Raw genomic sequence first — 23687 nt, 5'->3', positions numbered from 1 at the left:
TTTGCTTTTTTCTTTCCTTCTAACAGGTTTAACGGCTTGGATCGAATTAAGGTCTGTTTTGCTCAAGAATCTCACTGTGATATTTACATTTTAAAAAAATTCCCCCAAATTTCGTACGCATTTCATTTTGGACGGGCAATTTTCGGACAATTTGACTGATTTGAGACGAAGTTCGCACAAAATTTGAAAACGCAGCTTTATTTCTACGGTTAGGCCTACCGTCCACACTATCAAGTCACGAAAACTGACGGAGCTTTTCGCAAACGTTCTTCAAACCGGAGGAATTTGAAAACGCCGGCTTTGCATTTTCGTGAGGACGGCGAAAATGGCGAAAACGGAGCTTTTCGCAAACGCTCTTCAAACCGGTGGAATTTGAAAACGCCGGCTTTGCGTTTTCTTGTGGACGGCGAAAATGGCGAAAACGGAGCTTTTCGCAAACGCTCTTCAAACCGGTGGAATTTGAAAACGCCGGCTTTGCGTTTTCTTGTGGACGGCGAAAATGGCGAAAACGGAGCTTTTCGAAAACGATGACGTCACGATAATCACGTGATTTCCCTGACCGAGTTTTCCTCAAACACAAATCCAAAATGAACGGTGATTGTTGCGTTTTTCCAAATTTTTCCAGCATAGTTTGGATGGGGCCTTAGATCACTCCAAGCTTGAAATCGATGAAGAAAAGTCCACAAGAAAGAGAGGCGTCTCTTTATCTCTCCCTTTTCCACACGCCCTCTAGGATCCTCTTGAACCAATTACTTTCTCTTTTATTGTCCATTCACAGCTTGCCTTAGCTGAATACATAAACACGGTTTATTGAGACAGCGTTTAATTGTTTAGAAGAAGTTGCAAAATCGCTGTCTTGGTAGCGTTCCCTAAACTACACAGGACGATTAATATTCACCAAGTTGGAGGTCAATATGGCTGTGTACGGACCAAGTTATTTTTTGCGTTTTTCACGAGGGCCAATATACAGCCATCTTGACCAAGCAAGATAGGTCAATAAAGGATCTGTTATATGGGATAGAGAACATCATTTTCTCGCGGGACACAGTGGGTAATCCCGAGCGGTCAAGATTGCGCTATTTTGCCGGCACAGCTACAGGGCTACGTAAGGCCTTACATGCACAGTCCGATACACTTCCTATAAGACATAAAATATCGTCACAATAACCGCTTCTAACCGCAAAGCTGACTTTTTCATAAACGGAAAAATAATTTGCCCGCGTTTCTTGGCTTAAACAATAGAACACAATTCAACAGTAGAAATAATTGCTTTTGTATTCGACAGCAAATGCCCCAGTATTTCAGGCGACATATCAACGGCTCATTTTGATGTAAGCTTTTATATACTAAATCCTAGACAAGTCGTTTTGTTTCCTTTACTTTGTAGTAAGGCGCACGATTTCAATGAACAAACATTGGTCCTTTGTGTTTGCCATGAGGTCAAATGCATTATGCCGAACAAACAAACTGCCCATCTCTATGATAATAAAAAAATAGAAGTGGTGGATAATTATACAAAATAATTACATCTAGGTTATTCTTCTAAAGAAATAGCTTTTCTGAAACGACTTTTTGATGAGATTTTCAGAAATTAAAAGTCGACAATGCGTCTTGAGATTTCATACGAACTAGTTCATGCAATCACCGGTCCGTGTATGTAAACGTAGATGTAATTAGCAAAGCATACTTTTAGAAATCTGAAAGTTGTAGTTACACCTGGAATTCATAGAGTGGTGTCCAGTCCGGGAGGTGATATAAAACGACAACAGCTGTAACAACTTTCTGCCACGGAAAGCAACTGCAAAACCCTCGCTAGTTTACAATTCACCTTGAAGTTTAAAACAAGCCACGCTTGACTGGAAAGGATATTTACATATCGATACATATTTGCCAAGAGCGAAGTTTTGACGAGGAATACAGCTTTTAAAAAAAGCGTATTGAAATATGACTGTTCTGTCATTGAAAATCGATATTTCTATACTTATACCCATCTTTGATTAGGGGGACATTTTTGAGCACCGAAAAAGTTCGCAAAAACAGACGAATTTTCAGCAATCGTTTGCAACCAAATTGTTAAAAGCAGGCAAGGTCTTCAACGAAAATAAAAAACACAACTTTGACATTTAGATGTCTAATATAGGTTTTATTAGAAAATGTGAAAAATCGGTGTCAGAAATGCTGAATCATGTGTAGTCACCTCTGACAGCAGCCCTCCAATGTCGCATATGTTTACAGTTCGCGTGTTTAGTGTACATTGTTCCTAACAAGAGCCACTCTGAACGCTCGCTTCTTATTCTAAAACTAGGACACAGAATAAGATCAAAAGAATCACAACTTTTTAAGTCTGGAATGCTTATTAAGTTCCTCGTGAATACTCCAATGATCCTGAGAGAGTCATTTTCTTTCAGTGTGACCTGCTTTACTTCAATGTCCGGGCCGTCGATTGAATTTACCGTCACCGTATGAGACCGCGAAAGTCTTTCGCGACGAATAAAAGACGAGTTTCCAAAAAGACTTCGTCGTCGCTCGTGGAACTCTACCCTTGCTGTGATACCAACAGTGGCGTCGTATAAATCCCTAACTCTTTGAAGCGTTATTGATAAATAATAACTTCTCGTGAAACCTCTTTCTTCTGAAGTGTAAAACTTAGGCACTAAGTGTACTCGTACTGTTTTGCCCAGAGGAAGAATAGTCGGCAATAGGTCGCTGTCTCTCGATACAGAGTTTTCTTCAGAGTTGTCATGTGTAACCTTTGAAGTAGTCAACCCCATTTCGACGATCATTTGCAAGAATTACGCAAGAAATCTTTTCCGCCTCCGGTCCGTGCTACAAAAAATTAGTTCCGAATGGATTCTCGGCCTTTCCAAACGCAATTATTCTTCATTCCAAAGCTGTCGTATATTTCATATATCTTGATTCCTTTGAAGCATGTTTTCGATTGAAAAGACTCAACTCTCTGTCGTCTTACTGCACTTGGCTCTCAGCTTGTATCCATAGCATATTAAGTAAGAGTTGTTCACTTAAAGTTTGTTAAAGCACCTTAGAGACGATGGGACGAATTGGCATACCTGAAAACTGGCTGTAAGGTCACACTGTGAATCAAAAATGGTAACCGTCTGTGTTTGGTTTTTTTTCTGTTACGGAAGGAAAGTATACAAGCACTTTGCAAGAGAATCCTTGTTTAAAGGTTGCCGACCTGTACTTAGATTTCATCAAAGATTTTGTAAATAAATGAAAGCGGTAAATCGTGATGAATTTGTTTAATTTAAAAACAATCTTTTGTGACGACATACTTCGCTAATGACAACTAATTAGTGTTTTTTGAATACATTTTCATTTATAAAGTGTTTTTCCGTAATGACGTAGTGTATGTGGAAACTTTTCAAATGCGCACAGGTCAGTTGAAAGTAGAAAAAAAAAAGAATTAGAAGAAAGAAAGAAAACAGAGAAAAAACGCCACTTTTAGACTGGAGTTAGCTTCTTTCCTTCCTGTCGCCAAGGCAACGAAACCAGGCAGCACGGAAATGTAGGTCAGCGGCTTCTTCAGCAAATCCATTATGGCGGCCTCGCAGCTTCGTGCGGCTGGGTTAATCATCTTCCGTAGAAAATGTTTTAGAGGGCCTTTTGAATATCTTCTGCTACAAACATCTTACGGAAAGCATCACTGGACACCGCCAAAGGGTCATGTCGACCCAGGAGAGTCAGACATGGAGACAGCCCTGCGAGAAACCGAGGAAGAATCAGGACTGGAGCGAGACAGTTTGGACGTTATGGAAAATATACGGAGAACTTTGAATTATGAAGTGCGAGGAAAACCAAAGACTGTTATTTACTGGCTTGCAGAACTGAAGAATTATGACGTTCCAATAAGGCTTTCCAGGGAACACCGGGATTTCAAGTGGTTGACTGTTGAAAGCGCTTGTGAACTGTTGCATGATACTACAGGAGTAGCTTTGCGAGAAGTGGACCATGAAATAAAGAAAGTGAGAGACTTTTATGTCGATACATACTGAGAGATACTGCTCAGAGCACGTGCCATAATATATAAGAGTGCATTGATTATCCTGAACATTTTTTATGTAACTATTTAGTTTATTAACGTTATTTTGTTCTGTTTTTTTTTTTTTTTTTACTTTTAAACGGTATCAAATGAACACGAAATGATCTTAAGCTTTGCAGTGTCAACAATGTAATTGCATTTTCAGACTGAGAGTCGAGTGCTGTTTTTTCAGACTTTAAAGGCAGTTGCATAAATTTTAACACACCGCAAAGAATTGAGATCCATTAATTGGTGTTTCAGTCGCTTTTCATGCATCATTCACATTAAATTTTGAGCATTTACTACTGGCCAACTCTTTGCGGTGTCCGAGATTTTTCATCTCAACCATGAAGATTCATAAGCTTTACTGTTATGGAAGTCTCCTTACTATGGGCTCTATAAAGTTTACTCAAGGTGTAGAAGACTCAGTTGATGTTAACCAATAGAAAACAAAAGGATGAAGGAATAAGGAAAACAATAAGTTTGTGAGGTGGTGTTCTACTGTGACGTGACCTGTCTTCGACATCAAGAAGAAGCCTTACTATGGCTTCCTCTTTACATAACACCAGCGAGTGAGTTTGTATCGTAATCTAATGATGCACATTCCTGGCATGATTAAAGTTAACTTTGCCTTTTCATTTCCATTGGCTATGTTATAAAACAATTTTGATTCATGCCTTTAGCTGTACATCGCCCAGTTATGATACACACAAGAAGTTTGGAGAGTACTCTAGAAGTATGGCTCTCGGCTGCATCTTGAGCAACTCTTGTACTGTACTGCAAGCAGGCCCTTTCTCTGTGAAGAGCCTACTCACAGGCGTCTATGGTTCTTGAGTGCCCTCCAAACTTCATGTGTGCATTATAAACTCAATGATGTGCATTAAAGGATGAAAAAAACAGGCACTCTGAATGGTTCCTAACTATCAGCTTCTCAACTGGTTTGTCAGGAGCAGAACATTACTAGAATTGTGCAAATGAGCACAAATAATTAAAATGCACAAATTGAAGACAAATGTTCCAACTGAAGATATTATTTTGTACTCTGAAACGACATAAACAATAGATCTCTTCCTCTGATCACATTGAAGTGCAAAATGCAGTTCACATCTAGTTCCAGTGAAAGAGAAACATTGGCTTGTAGATCTCATTATGAAGTTAGTGTGTAGTATGGCTGTTGATTTGCACTTGTCATTAAAACTTTGTGTTTTGACTCACTCTACAGTCAAACCAAATACCTTAAGACTCAAAAGATATACAGCAATAGTGCACACTAACTTGTCCGATGAGAAAAATGTGGTCTGGAATGTTAACAAGTCAACAAAAAAAAACACCTCCTTGATTACTGGAATCAATATATTTTGATCGATTTCAAAGAAATGAAGACGTCCAGGTATATCATTTCAATCACTAACAATAACATTTGGCATCTTTATTGCCTTGTACAAATGACACTCATTTTTCTCATCATTAATTGGTACAAGGCTTTCAGAAGCTCATCCTGCCCTGCTCAGTGAATTGGGAGGGAGGGGATTGGATGCTCTCTGGGATTTAATAAGTTATGGTTCTCATGCATCAACATCTCCATAAAGGTTCTAATGGATGTTTCGCTTTAATTCAGGCAAACGCAGGAAGTTGATAAGTAACCAGTACAAAACTTGATATGATACATTGGCAGACTGGGAATGCACTGACAGAGAAACCATTAAAGACATTAACGATAACATGGATTTTATTTTCAAATAAGTACGTGTCACGCATTTCAGTTCAATATTAAATACTGTTTTTCACATAAAATTCTATTTTAAATTGAATTTTAAAAAAAGACAAAAACACCACATACAGTGGAATCCCAATTTCTCAAACCCTCATTTTTTCAAACCTCCCGATAACTCAAACTAAAAGTCATTCCCTCTCCTCAGTCAAACACTGTAATTTTACCCCCCGATTGCTCAAACTTTTCGATTTTTCAAACCAATTTTTGTTTCCCTTGGAGGTTCAAAAAATTGGGATTCCACTGTAGTCTGCTAATTAAGACCTGTCCACTTTTCATTCGTCTTTAACACTGGTGTCCTTGATAACAGTCACTGAGCAGTATATTTTGATAGCTTTTCTCGTAGAGATTCTATACAAGCCACCTTCCTGGTCAAAATATCATCAAGCTGTGTCATATAGTCTTTAAAATCCTGCAGGTGTAAAATAATAACCTTAACTTTAGATTCTTGCATGTGTGAAAATATGTAGACCCCATTTTTGCATACAAGAGGCACAAGTTGAAATGTATTTCTCCCTGGATGGAATGTTAGTCTCTCAATTGATCCCTCTCTCAATGCAATGCGCAACATCAAAGTGGCTAGTACCCATTTATACACCTGGGTGGAGAGAAGCACCATGAGAATAGTGTCTCTCCCAGGAATACAATACAAAGACCCTGATCGGAGCTCAAACCTACAATACTTGTTCCACAGTCCAGTGTAACAGCTCACACAAGAAACAATCAATTAGAACCATGAAGGATAGCATCGTAGCTTGAACTTGAGACCTCCAGATTACAAAGTGAAGTCTGCATTTGGCCAAATGGTCCGTACTGGCAGAGCTTATCCCAGTGTTTCTGCAGCATGAATCAACTAGGAGTATTTCTACTCCCCCCTGGATGAGATGCTACTCCATTGCAGGGTTACCCCTCAACATTCAATTCACTGCTTCCCATTTATACAGCTGGGTAAAGAGAGGCACTGTGAGAGTTAAGTGTCTTGCCCAAGAACACAACACAATGATTCCAGCCAGGGCTCAAACCCAAAACTGCTCAATCTGGAGTCCAGTACATTAACCATAATTAGGCCACAGCACCTCTCAGATTACAAGAGCTGTGCCCTAACCAATATGCACTACCATCTTACCTTCTGTCCATTGTTGATTTGTTTTAAAAGCATCATCTCTTCATGACATAATCCTGTTACCATGGCAAGTTGTGTGTGATGAGAAGCCACAAACTGTTCTTGATCAAGACTTAAATACGACCCATCACTTTCCACTGACTCAGCAGTTGGTAGATGAATACGATCTCTGAAAGCAGGCAGATTAAAAATGTTCAATCAGCAGCAATGTTATGGTCAAAACTTTGTGATAGTCATTTTATTTTTACATCCTAGCTTTGGTTAATTGAGGAACTGATGTTGTCTAATCATACTTGGTTGGTTTCAGCCTGTGAACAGGCTCCGGCTGGAAGGGTCTGACCTTGGCTGGAAGGGCCAAGAAGGAACTGGCTGAGAGTGAAATGGCCGAGGGGGGAAGGAGGTGGGGGTTCTCTTTCTTTCCGCTTTCTCTTCGCCACCTCCTTGTCTAGAGAGCCTGTTCACAGGCTAGGTTAGTTTCTGAGCTTAATTAATTATTCAATCATTCAACTAATTAATTGTTTGATTAATTAATTTATTCATAATTGATCAAGAACACATTAATGTTGTCTAAATTTTTTTAAACTGTAAGAAATCTGAGGTACATGTACCTGGTTCATTCTGCACAGAATGTATTGCACACAGTCCACACCAACGTTATATCACTACCCAGCCCTCTTGGTAAGTCAATACATTACTGAGTGACAATATCCCAATCCCATTCTAACAAACTCTGATAAATGACCAACAACTGGATATAAGCAGGACCATACTATAATAAGCACTGAATAGATTCCTCAACATTTGCAAATACCTAGCTGGCCTGTAATTTCCACTCGTTGTCAGCGACAAATAATGAGGAACATGATTCACATTCTGATTTCTCTGAGGCTCAATAACTTTAGGTTCTTCCATGCATGCATTTCCTTTATTAAACAGCTTTGCTAGTCTTGTTTTGATTCCATCACCATAGCGATTGTTTTTTGATGGCGGGGAAGGTTCCTTTGATTTCTTGTCAGAAGATGATGATCTGCCAATATTTCCAAGCTGTCCATCACCCTGTCTAAGAGCAGAAACTGTCCAAGCTTCTTGTGATAGTATATCATCAGTGCCTGCTCTAGGTCTTGTTACAACCAACACCTCAGCTGTGCTTTGGTGATCATTATCTTCCTGAACAACAACTTTGGGTTTTTCTTCAGGCACACTTTCAGTTAAAAAGTTTGAATTCATCTGTGAGGCATTCCCAGCCTTATGTTTTGAATTTGGTTTCCTCAACCTGCCTGGTGTTCCATTTGCTGCTCCACAATTTTTTACTGAGACCACTTCTGGTGAAGTGTGTGGCCTTCGCACCTGAGGGGGTACTGCTAGTCTTTTCTTGGCATTCATAGTGCTACTAGTATTACTAGAAGCATTTACAAATCCAGAGGCTTTCCCTATGTGGCTTTTTGCTATAGAATCTTTACTTAAAGGGGAAGATGATGTAGTTTTAAATGATGTCTTAGGTCTTGAGGCTTCATTAGGTTCACCGTCTACAGCTTTCAGCTTTCTTGGTGAGCTTCTCAGTTGACCCAAGGTAGTACCAGCTTTTACAGGCTGAAAAACAAATATATACATTACACACAGTTTAGAATAACTTCTATAAACTTAATTGTCACAAAAGGGGCAGGGAAAATGTTTAGTGATCTTGACTTAGTCTCCATGCAGATGTATCATTTTTGTGCAGGGAGGGGAGGGGTGGTGGTTATAAATTTTCTAAGTATTAACTGCCATTTGATAGAGCAGGGATTTTTTATAAAGGAACATTCAACAACCAAGGACATGTTTAATTTTCTTATTGACAGAAGTACATGCAACGGTAAGAGAATAAATGGCAGCAGCAATTGTGGAATTCTAACATCAGTCTTATCGCCTTGTACGAGTGGTAATAATTGTATTATTCATGAAGGCAATATCAAAATAATTAGACATGTATATATATATGGTTTAAGAACTGAGATTTAAATATACAGCTGTACCAAGGGGTATTAAAATATAGCCTAAATAACAGCATTGAACAGTTAATAATCATAATGATGATAAACCAGACACAATAATATTACTGACAGTGGTTGATCATGAATTACCTGTATTTCCAATCTGGGTAATCCACTAGTCTTGTTACTAACAGATTGTAACCTGTCTGTCTCAGTAATGGTTGTAGGGACAGTCAGTGGTCGAGGGGTGGGTGTTACAGGAGCATCCTTTTTTAACTCTTTCACCCTAGAATAATTGTAAAGATCTGGTTGGCTGACTTTTCACATAAAACTTTATTTATTTTCGCCCATAAATACCTGGTGGTGTATAATTTGTGTCATTTTAATGCAAGTTATATCACTTGTAACTACAAATGCTGCAAGCTATAATATTGTTCCATGTTGGCCTAACTCTGAACCTAAACATTTCTTCTGTTTCTTAAAATAATTTTTGCCTGGTACTTATAAAAACACTTTTACCTCCATTTTTTATTGGTTCAAGAACAAAATTAAAAGTCAAGAGACAGTATTTTAAAATACTTTTGAAACAGCTGGCTCACCTGTCAGCATATCGTAGAGTGTTGAGGGTGTTTTCGCTGCAGGATTTGTTGGGTGAAATATTGGCAATCATACATGTTTGACAGTTTCCAACAAATGAATCTTTCAGAACCTGACAAATACAATGTAGATTTAACATGTAGAAAACAAACCATGTTTATTACAATTTAAGTTCTGTTGAATTTAAAAACCATGGAATCACCTTAACTTTTGTATTTGCATACCTGTGTAAGTTTGCTCTGTCGAAATGGGGTGTGTCTTGAATCCAAGTCAAGAGCTCGAATACATTCCTTTAACTAAAGATGAAAAAGTTCCATGATATTAAATATTAACAAGGCTATAGATTTAAGAATCTAATAGAATCACCTTTGGAGGGCCAACCACTTTATAAACACAGAATGTGATTTTCAAAACTTCACTTATATCTTTGCTATCAAATGTACCATGAGCATTAAATTGCCATTTTGGTCTCTGTTATGAAAATCCTTCAGATCATAAAAAGCCAAGTTCTTGTTTATTAAATACAGATAGAAATTAGTCATTGAGCTGAGTGCTACATACTGCTAACAGACTCTGATTGATTTCAGCTCCTTCCACACGGGTCTGCTTGTCTGTGTCAGTGACATCTGCTGCACGCTCACATCCAGCCAAGTCAATGAAAGAAAATCTGTCCATAAATGGAAGTAAATTAAGAAGATAACTAATCATACATTGAAGCATAAACAGTTACTTAGGACACTTATCTTGAAGGAGCACTTCATTTTAAGTTATAAGTCCATAAAATTGAGAATTGACTTGAAGGTTCCTGCCGTATATGTTCTCACAAGCTGATGCACTGAATGATATAATTACAGTTACTCTAGAAATCTGCTTACAACCACATCATTTACAAGTAAGTAATGAGTTGTGACATTGAAAATATTGCCAAACAGTCAATATTACCTTCCGAAATGATCTCCAGTATTTACCATCTTCACTTCCAGTTGTAGAATTGCATGCGATCGTGACGAGTCAGCATTAACTCCTGTAGCACCAGTGCTCCTTACACCTCCACCGTATTCTATAACCTGTATACAAATGAGTGAAATATGTCATACTGTACATTTGGAACAAGTTAAAACAGAAGTCATGATAAAGAACTTTTACTCAGCGCTTGTGCATTATCTATGCCAACCCTTCTGGATAATCCAGGCCAGACCAAATCTCACAGTCTCCTGTATGGGTCAGGAAATCTCCCAGAGAGGAAGAATAATGTTGAAAATACAACACATATGTCACACTTATTTTCACTGACTTTGGGGCATTTTGCAGGATATCTGACACATTTACATTAATTTAATTTAGTTGAAATTATCAGCAGAACTCATTTTTGACTGCGTTTTTAGAGGCTGAGAAGAGGCAATCTCTAAGACTTCAATTGTTTCAGGCTGGCATCTTTGATGCAGTCAACATTAAAAGTGACAGTTCCAACTCACAAATACAAATTTTGATTTTGAGAAATAAAGCTAACTCTTGGATCAACGAAAACAACTGAAAGCAACCAGATTGGCATATTTCACTCAGCATCTTTCAAGTGGTGAAAATCTACTCTACATGCAGGTACATATACCTCCATCAGTTCTTCTACATTGTGTACACGCTGTTCAGTTAACCCAGCAATACAGACTTGGTGGTTACCATCCTCCCTGGCAAATAACCTATATCAAAAGGACAAAGCTCTTAAAAATTTAAAGAAAAGACAGGGTGTAGATGAGAACAAATTTTAGGACTTGCTGTTTGGGCAAGCTATTAAACTATGATGTACTAGTCAAAAATTTATTCTAACCAGCCCCCTACCCCCAAATTTTCTTACTAGCATGATTGACTTATTTTAAATATTTGAACATCTAATACTGAGAATTTCATCTCTAACAACATTGTTTTTTTATTAATGTTTTTAGCAGGAGGGCAACCGGTTTTCACAGGTGGGCAAAACTTTTTGAACTGAACATCTTTGCAAGAAACACTTTCCTCAAGATAATCAAACCAGGCGGGCAAACCCAGCTTCACAACCGGTTAATTTGCCTGGTGTCTGGTCCTTAATGGAACCCTTGTCTAACAGTACTTTCTAATTTGAATTTCCCTTGACATTCTCCCAAAAACCTTCATGTGCCCAACAGGCAAGAAAAGGACAAAAGCCATTAGCTTACTACTGGTGGTGTGGACTTGAGATTGTAGTCTTATTATTTTATAAATAAATACCAGCTTATTTTAAATTCAATCAAATATTAAATCAAAACTGGCAACGATTTAAATTTGAATTTATTCTAAGTTAATCATTACTCGAGTCTTCATTCCTTACTAAGCAGGCCTGACAAACAAGTGACTCTCAAGAGTTACTAGCTTGATTTTGATCATTGTTTTTTCAGTGGAAATGAGCAGATTGAGCCACATGTTTGTCAGCTAGCTAGAGGTATAATTCAAGTGGAAGTCCGATATTTCTTAACCTCCACCAAGAACTGTCCAGGGTCACTCATTTCTGAACTGCCCGTTGAGGGGATCAAAGACTCTAGGTACAAAGGTTGCATATCGTTTAAAATGAGATATTGCACCTTGCTCTCCCATTTAAAAGGTCAAACAGCTGTCCACAGTAAATCTCGTAAAAACTGATCCACAGACCAAGCCCTTCACCATGTGTTCCATTATGTAAGATGGTAAATATTTCACTGGCAGCGAGTATGTAGATTCCTTGTACCTCTTCATTACCAAGCATTGTGAAAGTCTTACCACTTCCAGTGCAACCATAAGCAAAACATGTTGCCTTACCCCTGAGAAAAAATAATTATTTTAAAATTAAAACAACCACCTGAATTTACATGTACTCCTAGTTCACAGCCACTTTTTTTGTCTCTTTACCCACACCCTACTCCCTTGCATTCATACTTCTTCATTCCTAGGCAGTTTTTATTTTTTCTTGTCCTCTTAATGACCTTAAGAGAAAACAGAAGGTCTGCAACCAGACTAGGCTGAAGTTTGATGGCCAAACTGTCAAAGCTCTCCATTTTTATTTACTCAATATATCTTCAGTTGAGAGTGATTTTTCAAGAGAAGTGTTGTCTACCTTTTCCTCTACTGTCATAGTACAAAAGAAGTCTTAGTTTGTTTTATTCGAGCTGAGAAAATTAAAAAGATATTGCAGTTATACTGTACCTCCCAACTCAAACACATTTCCCGATTGGAGGAGAACATGTCTCATGTCATGGGTCAAAACTCTAAATAAACACTAACTCCCTAGGGAAACAACAACTTGAACTTTCAATTCGCACGTGATCAGGTTGTACCTCTTGAAAATGTGGCAAATTTGTGCCACCAGGCCTCAAGCAAATAATATTTTTGTAGTTTGTTCCATTTTTGATTTGAGAGTTACACGTGTAACTTACAAAACACTTAATGACTGGCTCCACAGGAAACAGTGAGTTTTGTTTCCCCAAGACCCTCAATGTTTCCCTTGGCTACCGTCATTAAGTGCTAAATTGATTTACTCTCTTAAGTATCAATTCTTGAATTAATAGAGTTTCAAACTGAATATTCACCTGTTGAATACTGTCTTGATGAGTGGTCGAGCAGTTCTCTCATAAACATCCCTGTTGTTACAAGCTTCATCAAAAGCTTCATCAAACACAAACTGATACTTAAACAAACAGCAATAACAATGGTTACTACATTGTATATTAAATAACTAAAAACATTCAAAATTTTCAACTGTTATCATGAGCAACATGACAAATAAAGACACTGCTGGAGTGTAAAAATAATTAAACCTTTTGAGTGTATTTTGTCAAGTCCACAGCAAGTTTTGGAACTTTAAGTTCAATTGTAGTACTTGAAGTAACTGTGACCACATCTTCCTCATCAGCATTCAGTTCAGCCTGGCTCAGAGGTCGTTTGCGGACACACACTTGAATACGCGATGGACCAAGCTCTGATGTCGAATGGTGTCTTTTGATTGGTGTTGACTGTTTGGGCTTGTTGCTAGGAACTCCATAGTTGTAAAATCCTGCTGTGTTTATAGATTCTTCTGATCTAAAAAAACAGGATCAAATGAAGAGAAAGTAGACAAACAGTAAAATGTGAGACTTGCTGAGATGTCGAGATTATTGTTTGAGAATCCAAGAGTGCTGACCTCTAGACAGAAACTTACGAAACACACAAAAAATGAGACTTTGTGCGTCATCTCAAAGGATTCAAACATTTCAAGATGGGATCAAAAGTTTGCAAGACTTACTTATTACTTATTGTCTACATGCAAGTACAATATTTGCCACCCTTAATAAGGGGCATCAGGGATAGAAAATTCTTCACAGGTTGTCTGTACAGAATAGGGCTGGAGACTGGACAGGAAGTAGATTGGTTGGGAAGAAGAGCTCTGGACATTACCTCCTTCTACCCCACACCCGTACCCCCTGCCCACAATTCTACCTACAGTGTATAGTCTTTGCAAGCAGCAAGTCAAGATTAGGGCTTCTGAGCCCAAGTCCATACTGCACCATACAGTAATTTACTTTCCTAAAGAATATGTCACTCTTCTATGAGGATACATGTTGTAAGGAGTTTTGACATCGACCTCAGAGCTGTTAAATATATACCTTGAGATAGAAGACAACTTTGTAGTTCCAGAGGTCTTTTCTTGTGTTTTTGATTTTATCTTGACAGCAACTGGACTGTTTTCTGTGGCTTCTAGTGGTCTCTTTGCACCCGACTTCTTGTCTGAAATTAAAAAACATTTGTTGAACACATTTGTGGAATTATCCAATCTTGAGTAGTGTAAAATATTATACTTTAAATCAATCATTTACCCTGAAATTTTTTACTGTTATTTGTTTGTTTCCTATCATGACAATACAATGCTGATGAAACAAAAAGGGAGGTTATTTTGGTGTGAGCTCCTCGCCCTTCTGGAAATTCCTGAGACCTTCACCCCATCAGAATTTCTAATGACTTTCCACAGGGTGGGTATGGATATTTTTGGGACCTCGCAATAAAAACATGGTGACAAGCCAATCCATTTCATATTAACATCCTATTCCAAAAATGATAGTTTTCTTCCAAACCCCCTAAGAAAAATCCAAAACATTGTGCGACATCAGAGAGCAACCTTTTCAAAATGAGTCAATAGTAGTCAATGCAAATGCTGGAAACTCTCCTCAACAGGGATGGGAGGTGAAGAAATGGGAGAGGAGGGGGGATAGGAGAGGATGGGGAATGGGAAGGAAGGGGAAATGGGAGGGGAAGGGAGGGAATAGGAGGGGAAACAGGACAAAGGGGGGATAGGAGTGGAGGGGGATGGATCTAATTAAAGTGCATACATACAGTAAGTTATACCGGGCAACATAATATTAGACCATTACTTTAAGTTTATATATTAACTGTTAATACCTTTTTCCTTCACTGCTGAACCCTCAAGCTGTAACAAGCCATCCTTGTTCGTCCCACTGCGCAGTTGTCTCTCGCTGGATTGGGGTTGCATTGTTTTTATCGTTTGAATCAATAAAAACAGATTCTGCCGGTCCGCCATTGATGAAATTCCCAAGGAGGGATAATCTTGCATGGTAAGCGACAGCAAGCCACCAACGTCCACAATCCCCCGCTGTAAAAACTTTTCATGGTACTTCTCCAAAGAGACTTGTTGAAGACAGTCGTGTAAAGTCAAATTACTTGTCATAATGTCTGAAAAAATTATTTAATAATCACACTTCTGCACCGTCGACTTGCCCGGTCGATCTCGACCATAGCTACGGAAATTTACCGATCTTTCTATTTTCGTACTTTTGATTATCAAACCAAGACTGAAGTACTTGTCCTTTAGAAAAAAATCACATTTTTGCAGCCAATATTCGTCCGTTTCCAGGTAAACAAAGTTTTTCCCGCGCACCTGTTTACAGTCCACCATGTTGTTTTCATCATAACGTTACTGACCACCAAGCACCGTTGGCGCTTCTTAAAGGGAGTTTCGAACCCAGATCTCTATGAGGTTACCTTCTCTCGCGCACAAAAGCACGCGCGCTTCTCGCCTCTTGTTTACGTCACAGTGTGAGAGAACAGCCTTTGATCGGGTGTGTTTTTTTTTTTTTTTTTTTTTTTTAAAGAACTGTATTTTCTTAGATGAAAACATGAGGAAACAAGGACCTTGAGGTGGGAGATACTTGTCGCTCGTAAAGCTGATTACAAAAGGTAAGGATGTTTTTTGTCAGTTGCAATAATATTTTTGTTGTTGTTGTTGCCGATCAAAGACTTGGAATCCGTATTCCGTAGTGGGATGTTATGCCCTAAGCTTGTTTAGAAAACCAAATTTAATGTTCAAAAGGGTACTCATACGAGTGTCTTTTGTTGTGCTTAAGGGCTAGAGTAGTGAATTTAATTAATTTCTCCGCCTATACTCAGAACTTTCCGCACAGAAAGAAAAGATATGGAACTTGTTTAGCACGACTGGTGAATACCGTTAAACGTCGTTCTCGTCAAGTGGTCAAGATATTTCCCGTGAAGTTTTCACTGACCCTTTTTCTGCGTGGTTTAATTTTCATAAGATGAAGACAATTTTAACAAGAAATTAAACAATAAAAGATGTTTAAACAAATTAAACACTCTAAAACTCTATGGAAAACTCTGATAACCAACGATGTTTTGGCGCTGCTTCGATTATCAAGTCAAGAAAGCAAAAGTTAAAACATGAATATAAAAAAGTATGAAACAATACATGAAATATTTGTGGGTCCTACGTCACGTTTTGCGCATCCTGAAAAGTTTAGCCTAAATTTTTCAAGTTCGTCGTTTGTAATCCGTGTCAATCAGTCTTCTCCATCCTTAACCGTCGTTGTTTCTTTATGGTTTATTATTATCCCTCTAGTGTTTTTCTGTCTTAGTCAACTACTACTTTGAAGTTTCCTCCAGTTTAAAGGCAATTTCGAACGTGGCCAAAATAACTGAAATTACTGTGACTGAGCTCCTTGAAGAACGTAATTGTGGTCGCAGTTATCTCTTATTTTGTTCCAGAAATGACTGTTTTCCTTGTAGTTATCTCCACTCTTCTTAATGTAGGTATGGCGAGCTCTTTGATTGATCGTGGACACTGGTTTGCGCTATTTTGGTTTCACAATAGACACGGCCCTGGAGTACTTTAATAAATACGCGTGGGACGATACAGACCTTGCCAAGAAGGAGGTGAGAAAATAGCTCTAAGTCTATACTGACAGCAACAAATTTCCACTTTTTTACCAAGTGAGCATTACACTTGAACCCCTTCCATTCATTTGTAGCCCGCGAGAGTTAAAAAAAAATGGCCCAGCAATTCACAACTCTTTACTAAAAGTACAATCAACGACTCGAAGCGAGAAGGGAGGGAGGGGGGGTTATATTTTTTGTGGTTTCATGCTCGGGAGAAACTCTATGTATCAAAACGGAGAAAATAGGGAAAGAGTGGTGGGGTACGGAGATGGGTCGCAGGGCGTAATTTCAATGTAGTATGAAGATCTGTGGAGCTCATTTATACAACAAAAACACTCACTGCAAACCTATGTATCAAGCCTTGTGAGGCAAACGAAATCCAAGGCCCGGGGTGTTTGAATAGAGGGGAATCTTAGCAGAAGAGGCGGCGGTGTTATTAGTTTTAATTTTCAAGCTAAATTCACTGTTCATGTTCTTTAGGTTCTCGCCCAGGGATCCTCGCCACTTGCTTAATTATCCGATCAAGTGACAAAGTACGTGGCTTGCGTCAAGGATAAGGCAAAAGAAGGTTGTGACGTTATCCTGAACCCACCAAAGAAAACCGAGGCAAAGAAGAGAACCAGTGAAGTCCGCTGGCAAAAACAACCGAAACCCATTGTACACTACATATGAAACTTTGTTGATGAATACTGGTATCGCTAAGACAATACACTCTAGTTTGTTTAAATGTGAATTCAGCTGAGCTAAGGTTACATTCAGCAGAACGTAATGAACATTGCTGATTGATTGATTGATTGATTGACTGGTTGATTGATTGATTGATTGATTGATTGATTGGTTGGTTGGTTGATTGATTGATTGATTGATTGACACACTGATTACACGGGTTATCTAATTAACAATAAGTAATTAATATAATATTATACTTAAGGCGTTTCTTAGGACAGCATAAACTCTTTTATTTCCTTTCATTGTTTGATAATATTTCAATTTTTTTTGTAAGAGAATCTCATAATACTATTAATGAAAATGTTTAGGTAGAGCTAATACAGTGTCCCCAATTAGCCCACGTGGGCTAAATACATTGACCCTTAAATAAAGTTCTTACTTACTTAATTTAATAACTAGTTGATTGATTGATTGATTAATTGACTGATAGATTAAAGAGCACAAAATGTAGTTTGTACAGTTGCATGTTTTCGTTATAGCTTTGTAAACTAACGTACCATGGTGACCTCAACTAGGTATTAAACAGAGGATAAAAATGTTTTGTAGTCCACAATTTTTGACAACAAAGTAGGGATAAATGAATTTCCCAACTCCGTCACCAATGTCTTTCTGCGCGTCCTTTTTAGTTTGACCATCCACCATATATAAGATCAAAGGAATGGCACTCTCCCAGGACTGAATTGTAATAAGGTGTTGCGAACTAAATACAGTGAAGACACAAACCAATCAAATGATCTCTTTGAGAACCACACGCGTGTTTGGAAAAAATTTATATATTTACATTGCAAATCACATTGCTGCTTTACGTTCGTTGTTTAACATGCACGTTCAATGTTTCAACTGGTATAAATTTTCCTTTTCCCTCGCCATTGGGTATGAAAAAGTATCAAGCATTCCATTTGTTGCCGCGCTTCTGTCTGGAGTTGTTATGGAACTGCAACGACGCAAAATTTGCAAACACAAAAATCAAGATCTTTTCTCCGTCAAGATGGATTTTGAGTCTACCCGACAAGGTAATTATAAGAACAAGTAACGTATACTGTTATTTATATTGTAGAGGTGTTTGTTAACGTTTCATCACGGAGAGCGTTGAAAAAAACCCGTTAGCAATCTAATGACACGTCAAAATAAGAACCTTTCAATGATGATCTCCAGCGCTGTGAAGGACATGACGAATTACTTCTCTTGAACTCTTGATCTTACGAAGTTGTGCAGAGCTATTGCACAGATTGCGGCGAGTTACTATGGTTAGAAGAACGGAAATCCTTAGAGTAGCTATATACGCTCGACGCCAGTCAGGGGACTTCGCTTTTATTCTTGTTTTCTTTTTCCTTTGAACTCAATTTTTTTTTTTCGTACAATCCTCCTTTCTTCTGTTTGAACTAGGTTTTATGTGAAAATGCTTTTTAATAATGGGTATACACTTTAAGCTTCCGTAAAATTCCTAACTAGTCATGCCTTCATTCTTTTTAAGCGCTAAAAATTACCTAGTAAGCAATATAAAGATACCAGAGCCAATGGAACACCAAGTGTTTTAAACACTTGATTTATAGCAAATTAATCAACCAAGTGTGGGGCATTTTTCCAAGTGTGGCGCTTGTTTTCAAGTGTGCGCATTTTTCCAAGTGTACCGCATTTTTCAAGCGTGCTGTATTTATCCAAGTGGACCGCACTTTTCTAAGTGTGCTGCATTTTTCCAAGTGTACCGCATTTATCCAAGCGTAATGCATTTTTCCAAGTGTGCTGCATTCATAAAAGTAGAACGCATTTTTTAAGTGTGGCACATTTTCTCAAGTATGGCGCATTTTTTCAAGTGTGCCGCATTTTCTTAAGTGTGGCGCATTTTTACAAGTGTGCCGCATTTTCTTAAGAGTGGTGCATTTTTCCAAGTGTGCCGCATTTTTTGAAATGTGGCGCATTTTTTTAAGTGTGGTGCATTTTTCCAAGTGTACCGCATTTTCTTAAGTGTGGCGCATTTCTCCAAGTGTGCCGCATTTTCTTAAGTGTGGCGCATATTTCCAAGTGTGCCGAATTTTCTTAAGTGTGGCGCATTTTTCAAAGTGTGGTGCATTTTCCAAGTGTGCCACATTTTTTTAAATGTGGCGCATTTTTTCAAGTGTGCCGCATTTTCTCAATAGTGATGCATTTTTCCAAGTGTGCCGCATTTTTTTAAATGTGGCGCATTTCTTTAACTGTGGTGCATTTTTCCAAGTGTGCCGCATTTCCTTAAGTGTGGCGCATTTTTCCAAGTGTGCCGCATTTTCTTGAGTGTGACGCATTTTTCCAAGTGTGCCGTATTTTTTTAAGTGTGGCGCATTTTTCCAAGTTTGGCGCATTTTCTCTTGTGTGGCGCATTTTTTCAAGTGTGTCGCATGTTCTTAAGAGTGGTGTATTTTTCCAAGTGTGCCGCATTTTTTTTAAATGTGGCGCACTTTTTAAGTGTGGCGCATTTTTCCAAGTGTGCAGCATTTTCTTAAGTGTGGCGCATTTTTTCAAGCGTGCCGCATTTTCTTAAGTGTGGTGCATCTTTTCAAATATTCCGCATTTTTTTAAGTGTGGTGCATTTTTCTACGTGTGCCGCATTTATTTAACTGTGGGGCATTTTTCCAAGTGTGCCGCAATTTCTCAAGAGTGGTGCATTTTTCCAAGTGTGCCGCATTTTTTTAAATGTGGCGCATTTCTTTAACTGTGGTGCATTTTTCCAAGTGTGCCGCATTTTTTTTAAATGTGGCGCACTTTTTAAGTGTGGCGCATTTTTCCAAGTGTGCCGCATTTTGTTAAGTGTGGCGCATATTTCCAAGTGTGCCGAATTTTCTTAAGTGTGGTGCATTTTTCAAAGTGTGGTGCATTTTACAAGTGTGCAACATTTTTTTAAATGTGGCGCATTTTTTCAAGTGTGCCGCATTTTCTCAATAGTGATGCATTTTTCCAAGTGTGCCGCATTTTTTTAAATGTGGCGCATTTCTTTAACTGTGGTGCATTTTTCCAAGTGTGCCGCATTTCCTTAAGTGTGGCGCATTTTTCCAAGTGTGCCTCATTTTTCCAAGTGTGCCGCATTTTCTTGAGTGTGACGCATTTTTCCAAGTGTGCCGTATTCTTTTAAGTGTGGCGCATTTTTCCAAGTTTGGCGCATTTTCTCTTGTGTGGCGCATTTTTTCAAGTGTGCCGCATTTTCTCAATAGTGATGCATTTTTCCAAATGTGCCGCATTTTTTTAAATGTGGCGCATTTCTTTAACTGTGGTGCATTTTTCCAAGTGTGCCGCATTTCCTTAAGTGTGGCGCATTTTTCCAAGTGTGCCGCATTTTCTTGAGTGTGACGCATTTTTCCAAGTGTGCCGTATTTTTTTAAGTGTGGCGCATTTTTCCAAGTTTGGCGCATTTTCTCTTGTGTGGCGCATTTTTTCAAGTGTGCCGCATTTTCTTAAGAGTGGTGCATTTTTCCAAGTGTGCCGCATTTTTTTTAAATGTGGCGCACTTTTTAAGTGTGGCGCATTTTTCCAAGTGTGCCGCATTTTCTTAAGTGTGGCGCATTTCTCCAAGTGTGCCACATTTTCTTAAGTGTTTCTTAAGTGTGGTGCATTTTTGTAAGTGTGCCTTTGTTTTTTTAATGTGTCGCATTTTTTTAAGTGTGGCGTAGTTTTCCAAGTGTGTCGCATTTTTCCAAGTGTGTCGCATTTTCTTAAGTGTGGCGCATTTTTCCTGGTGTGCCTTATTTTCTTAAGTGTGGTGCATTTTTTAGAGTGTGCTGCATTTTGTCAAGTGTGGCGCATTTTTTCAAGTGTGCCACAATTTCTTAAGTGTGGCGCATTTGTTTAAGTGTGCCGCATTTTGTTAAGTGTGGTGAATTTTTCTAAGTGTGCCTTTTTTTTTAAATGTGTCGCATTTTTTAAGTGTGGCGCATTTTTCCAAGTGTGGCGCATTTTCTTAATTGTGGCGCATTTTTGCTAGTGTGCCGCATTTTTTTAAGAGTGGCGCATTTTTCCAAGTGTGCCGCATTTTCTTAAGTGTGGCGCATTTTTCCTAGTGTGCCTTATTTTCTTAAGTGTGGCGCATTTTTCCAGGTGTGCCGCATTTTTTTAAGAGTGGCGCTTTTTTCCAAGTGTGCCGCATTTTCTTAAGTATGGCGCATTTTTTCAAATGTGCCGTGTTTTCTTAAGTGTTGCGCATTCTTCGAAGTGTGGCGCTTTTTTTCAAGTGTGCCGCAATTTTTTAAGTGTGGCGCATTTTTCCAAGTGTACCGCATTTTTTTAAGAGTGGCGCTTTTTTTCAAGTGTGCCGCATTTTCTTAAGTGTGGCGCATTTTTTCAAATGTGCCGTGTTTTCTTAAGTGTTGCGCATTCTTCGAAGTGTGGCGCTTTTTTTCAAGTGTGCCGCAATTTTTTAAGCGTGGCGCATTTTTCCAAGTGTACCGCATTTTTTTAAGAGTGGCGCTTTTTTCCAAGTGTGCCGCATTTTCTTAAGTATGGCGCATTTTTTCAAATGTGCCGTGTTTTCTTAAGTGTTGCGCATTCTGCGAAGTGTGGCGCTTTTTTTCAAGTGTGCCGCAATTTTTTAAGCGTGGCGCATTTTTCCAAGTGTGCCGCAATTTTTTAAGTGTGGTGCATTTTTCCAAGGGTGCCGCATTTTCTTAAGTGTGGTGCATTTTTCCAAGTGTGCCGCATTTTCTTAAATGTGGCACAATTTTCTAAGTGTGGAGAATTATTTCAAGTGTGCCGCATTTTCCTAAGTGTACCGCATTTTCTTAACTGTGGTGCATATTTCTAAGTTTGTCGCTTTTTCTTAAGTGTGGCGCATCTTTCCAAGTGTGCGGCTTTTTCTTAACCGTGGCGCATTTTTCCAAATGTGTCGCACTTTTTTAAGTGTAGCGCATTTTTCCAAGTGCATCATATATTCTTAAGGGTGGCGCATTTCTCCAAGTGTGCCGCATTTCCTTAAATGTGGCGCATTTTTCCAAGTGTAACGCATTTTCTTAAGTGTGGCCCCTTTTTTTCAAGTGCGCAGCATTTTCTTTAGTGTGGCGCATTTTCCTAGCCTTATTGTCTTAAGTGTGGCCATTTTTCCAAGTGTGCCGTATTTTCTTAAGTGTGGCGCATTTTTTGAAGTGTGTCATCATTTCTTAAGTGTGGCGCATTTTTCCTAGTGTGTCGAATTTTCTTAAGTGTGGCGTATTTTTCCAAGTGTGCCGCATTTTTTTAAGTGTGGCGCGTTTTTCCAAGTGTGCCGCCTTTTTTTAAGTGTAGTGCATTTTTGCAAGTGTGCCGCAATTTCTTAAGTGTGGCGCATTTTTTCAAGTGTGCCGCATTTTCTAAAGTGTGGTGCATTTTTCGTAGTTTGTCGCATTTTCTTAAGTGTGGCGCATTTTTCCAAGTGTGGCGTATTTTTTTAAGTGTGGCACATTTTTCCAAATGTGGCGGATTTTCTTAAGTGTGGCGCATTTTTGCAATTGTGCCGCATTTTTTTTAAGTGTGGCGCATTTTTTCAAGCGTGCCGCATTTTCTTAAGTGTGGCGCATTTTTCCAAGTGTGCCGCATTTTTTTTAAGTGAGGCTTTTTTTCCAAGTGTGTCGCATTTTTTTAAGTATGGCGCATTTTTCCAAGTATGCCGCATTTTCTTAAGTGTGGCGCATTTATCTAAGTGTGCCGTATTTCTTCTTCTTTTTTTCTTTTCTTGGTGACCTTTTCTGAAAACTTTTATGGTGCCCGTTACATTTTTTTCGGTCACCTCTTAGATCTTAAAACTGCATGGTAAATGGTAACTTAAAAACCATTTTTGGTATGTTTTTAATAACAGAATCTTTGCAATAGAGCATTTAGTGTGTCTGACAGCCTTCCTCTGGTTCAGCTAAATACAGTCTATAGCTAAATACCTTTGGCTCACAACCAGAAACAAATGACGTGTTGAATGTATAGGCTTGCCACTTCCATTTCATAACATAAAATTTTGGGGTAAACACGCGTTGTTTTAAGTTGGTGACCTTTTTTGAAAACTTTTATGGTGCCCGTTACATTTTTTCCGGTCACCTCTCCAGTAAGTAAAACATTTGCGTGTCTCGCATTTCTTCTGCACGCACACCACGCCATCTGCAGGTGCATGTTTACCGTTGGATTTTAGCATAATTTAATATAACAGCTAGCTTTTCAGCTGGAAGACGTTAACAATTAGTGGTTAGCGATATGCTGCTATTCTGGTATTCCTGGTTTAAGTGCAGGTTCATTAAACTTGATTTGGTCACAGTAGGAAAATTTTGCTTTCACTTT

General features: G+C 38.6%; 3 protein-coding genes across 3 annotated transcripts; 1 reads left to right on the top strand and 2 right to left on the bottom strand.

Annotated features, from left to right (window-relative positions):
* Positions 1 to 2122: 2122 nt before the first annotated feature.
* On the bottom strand, positions 2123 to 3234 carry LOC110068874 (uncharacterized). The gene has a single exon (XM_020776288.2). It carries the CDS (start codon positions 2781 to 2783, stop codon positions 2184 to 2186), a length of 600 nt encoding a protein of 199 aa, XP_020631947.2. The 5' UTR covers positions 2784 to 3234; the 3' UTR covers positions 2123 to 2183.
* Positions 3235 to 3242: 8 nt separating this feature from the next.
* On the top strand, positions 3243 to 4341 carry LOC110068875 (bis(5'-nucleosyl)-tetraphosphatase [asymmetrical]-like). The gene has a single exon (XM_089295705.1). It carries the CDS (start codon positions 3558 to 3560, stop codon positions 4011 to 4013), a length of 456 nt encoding a protein of 151 aa, XP_089151831.1. The 5' UTR covers positions 3243 to 3557; the 3' UTR covers positions 4014 to 4341.
* A 1409-nt stretch (positions 4342 to 5750) lies between these two features.
* On the bottom strand, positions 5751 to 15545 carry LOC110068873 (kinesin-like protein KIN-13). Its single transcript, XM_020776286.2, has 14 exons — positions 14916 to 15545; positions 14126 to 14246; positions 13301 to 13562; positions 13073 to 13170; positions 12092 to 12307; positions 11110 to 11197; positions 10443 to 10567; positions 10062 to 10167; positions 9725 to 9796; positions 9503 to 9612; positions 9054 to 9189; positions 7745 to 8523; positions 6937 to 7102; positions 5751 to 6222 (listed from the first exon to the last, which is right to left on the bottom strand). The coding sequence occupies exons 1-14, from the start codon at positions 15199 to 15201 to the stop codon at positions 6121 to 6123; spliced, it is 2667 nt and encodes an 888-aa protein (XP_020631945.2). The 5' UTR covers positions 15202 to 15545; the 3' UTR covers positions 5751 to 6120.
* Positions 15546 to 23687: the final 8142 nt, after the last annotated feature.

The sequence above is a fragment of the Orbicella faveolata genome, unplaced genomic scaffold, assembly GCF_042242905.1.
Source record: "Orbicella faveolata isolate gen_17 unplaced genomic scaffold, um_ofav_v1 contig_26, whole genome shotgun sequence".
In the NCBI taxonomy this organism is placed as follows: domain Eukaryota; kingdom Metazoa; phylum Cnidaria; class Anthozoa; order Scleractinia; family Merulinidae; genus Orbicella; species Orbicella faveolata.
The sequence above is the reverse complement of the archived record's forward strand: the minus strand, read 5'-3'. Positions and strand labels throughout refer to the sequence as shown.

Coding starts and splice junctions, on each gene's coding strand:
- LOC110068875 (XM_089295705.1), top strand. CDS start 3,558: ATGGCGGCCTCGCAGCTTCGTGCGGCTGGGTTAATCATCTTCCGTAGA.
- LOC110068873 (XM_020776286.2), bottom strand. CDS start 15,201: ATGACAAGTAATTTGACTTTACACGACTGTCTTCAACAAGTCTCTTTG. Junction 12,308..13,072: donor ATCAAGACAGTATTCAACAG/GTGAATATTCAG, acceptor ATTTTTTCTCAG/GGGTAAGGCAACATGTTTTG. Junction 10,168..10,442: donor ACTGGAGATCATTTCGGAAG/GTAATATTGACT, acceptor ATTTATGGACAG/ATTTTCTTTCATTGACTTGG.
- LOC110068874 (XM_020776288.2), bottom strand. CDS start 2,783: ATGATCGTCGAAATGGGGTTGACTACTTCAAAGGTTACACATGACAAC.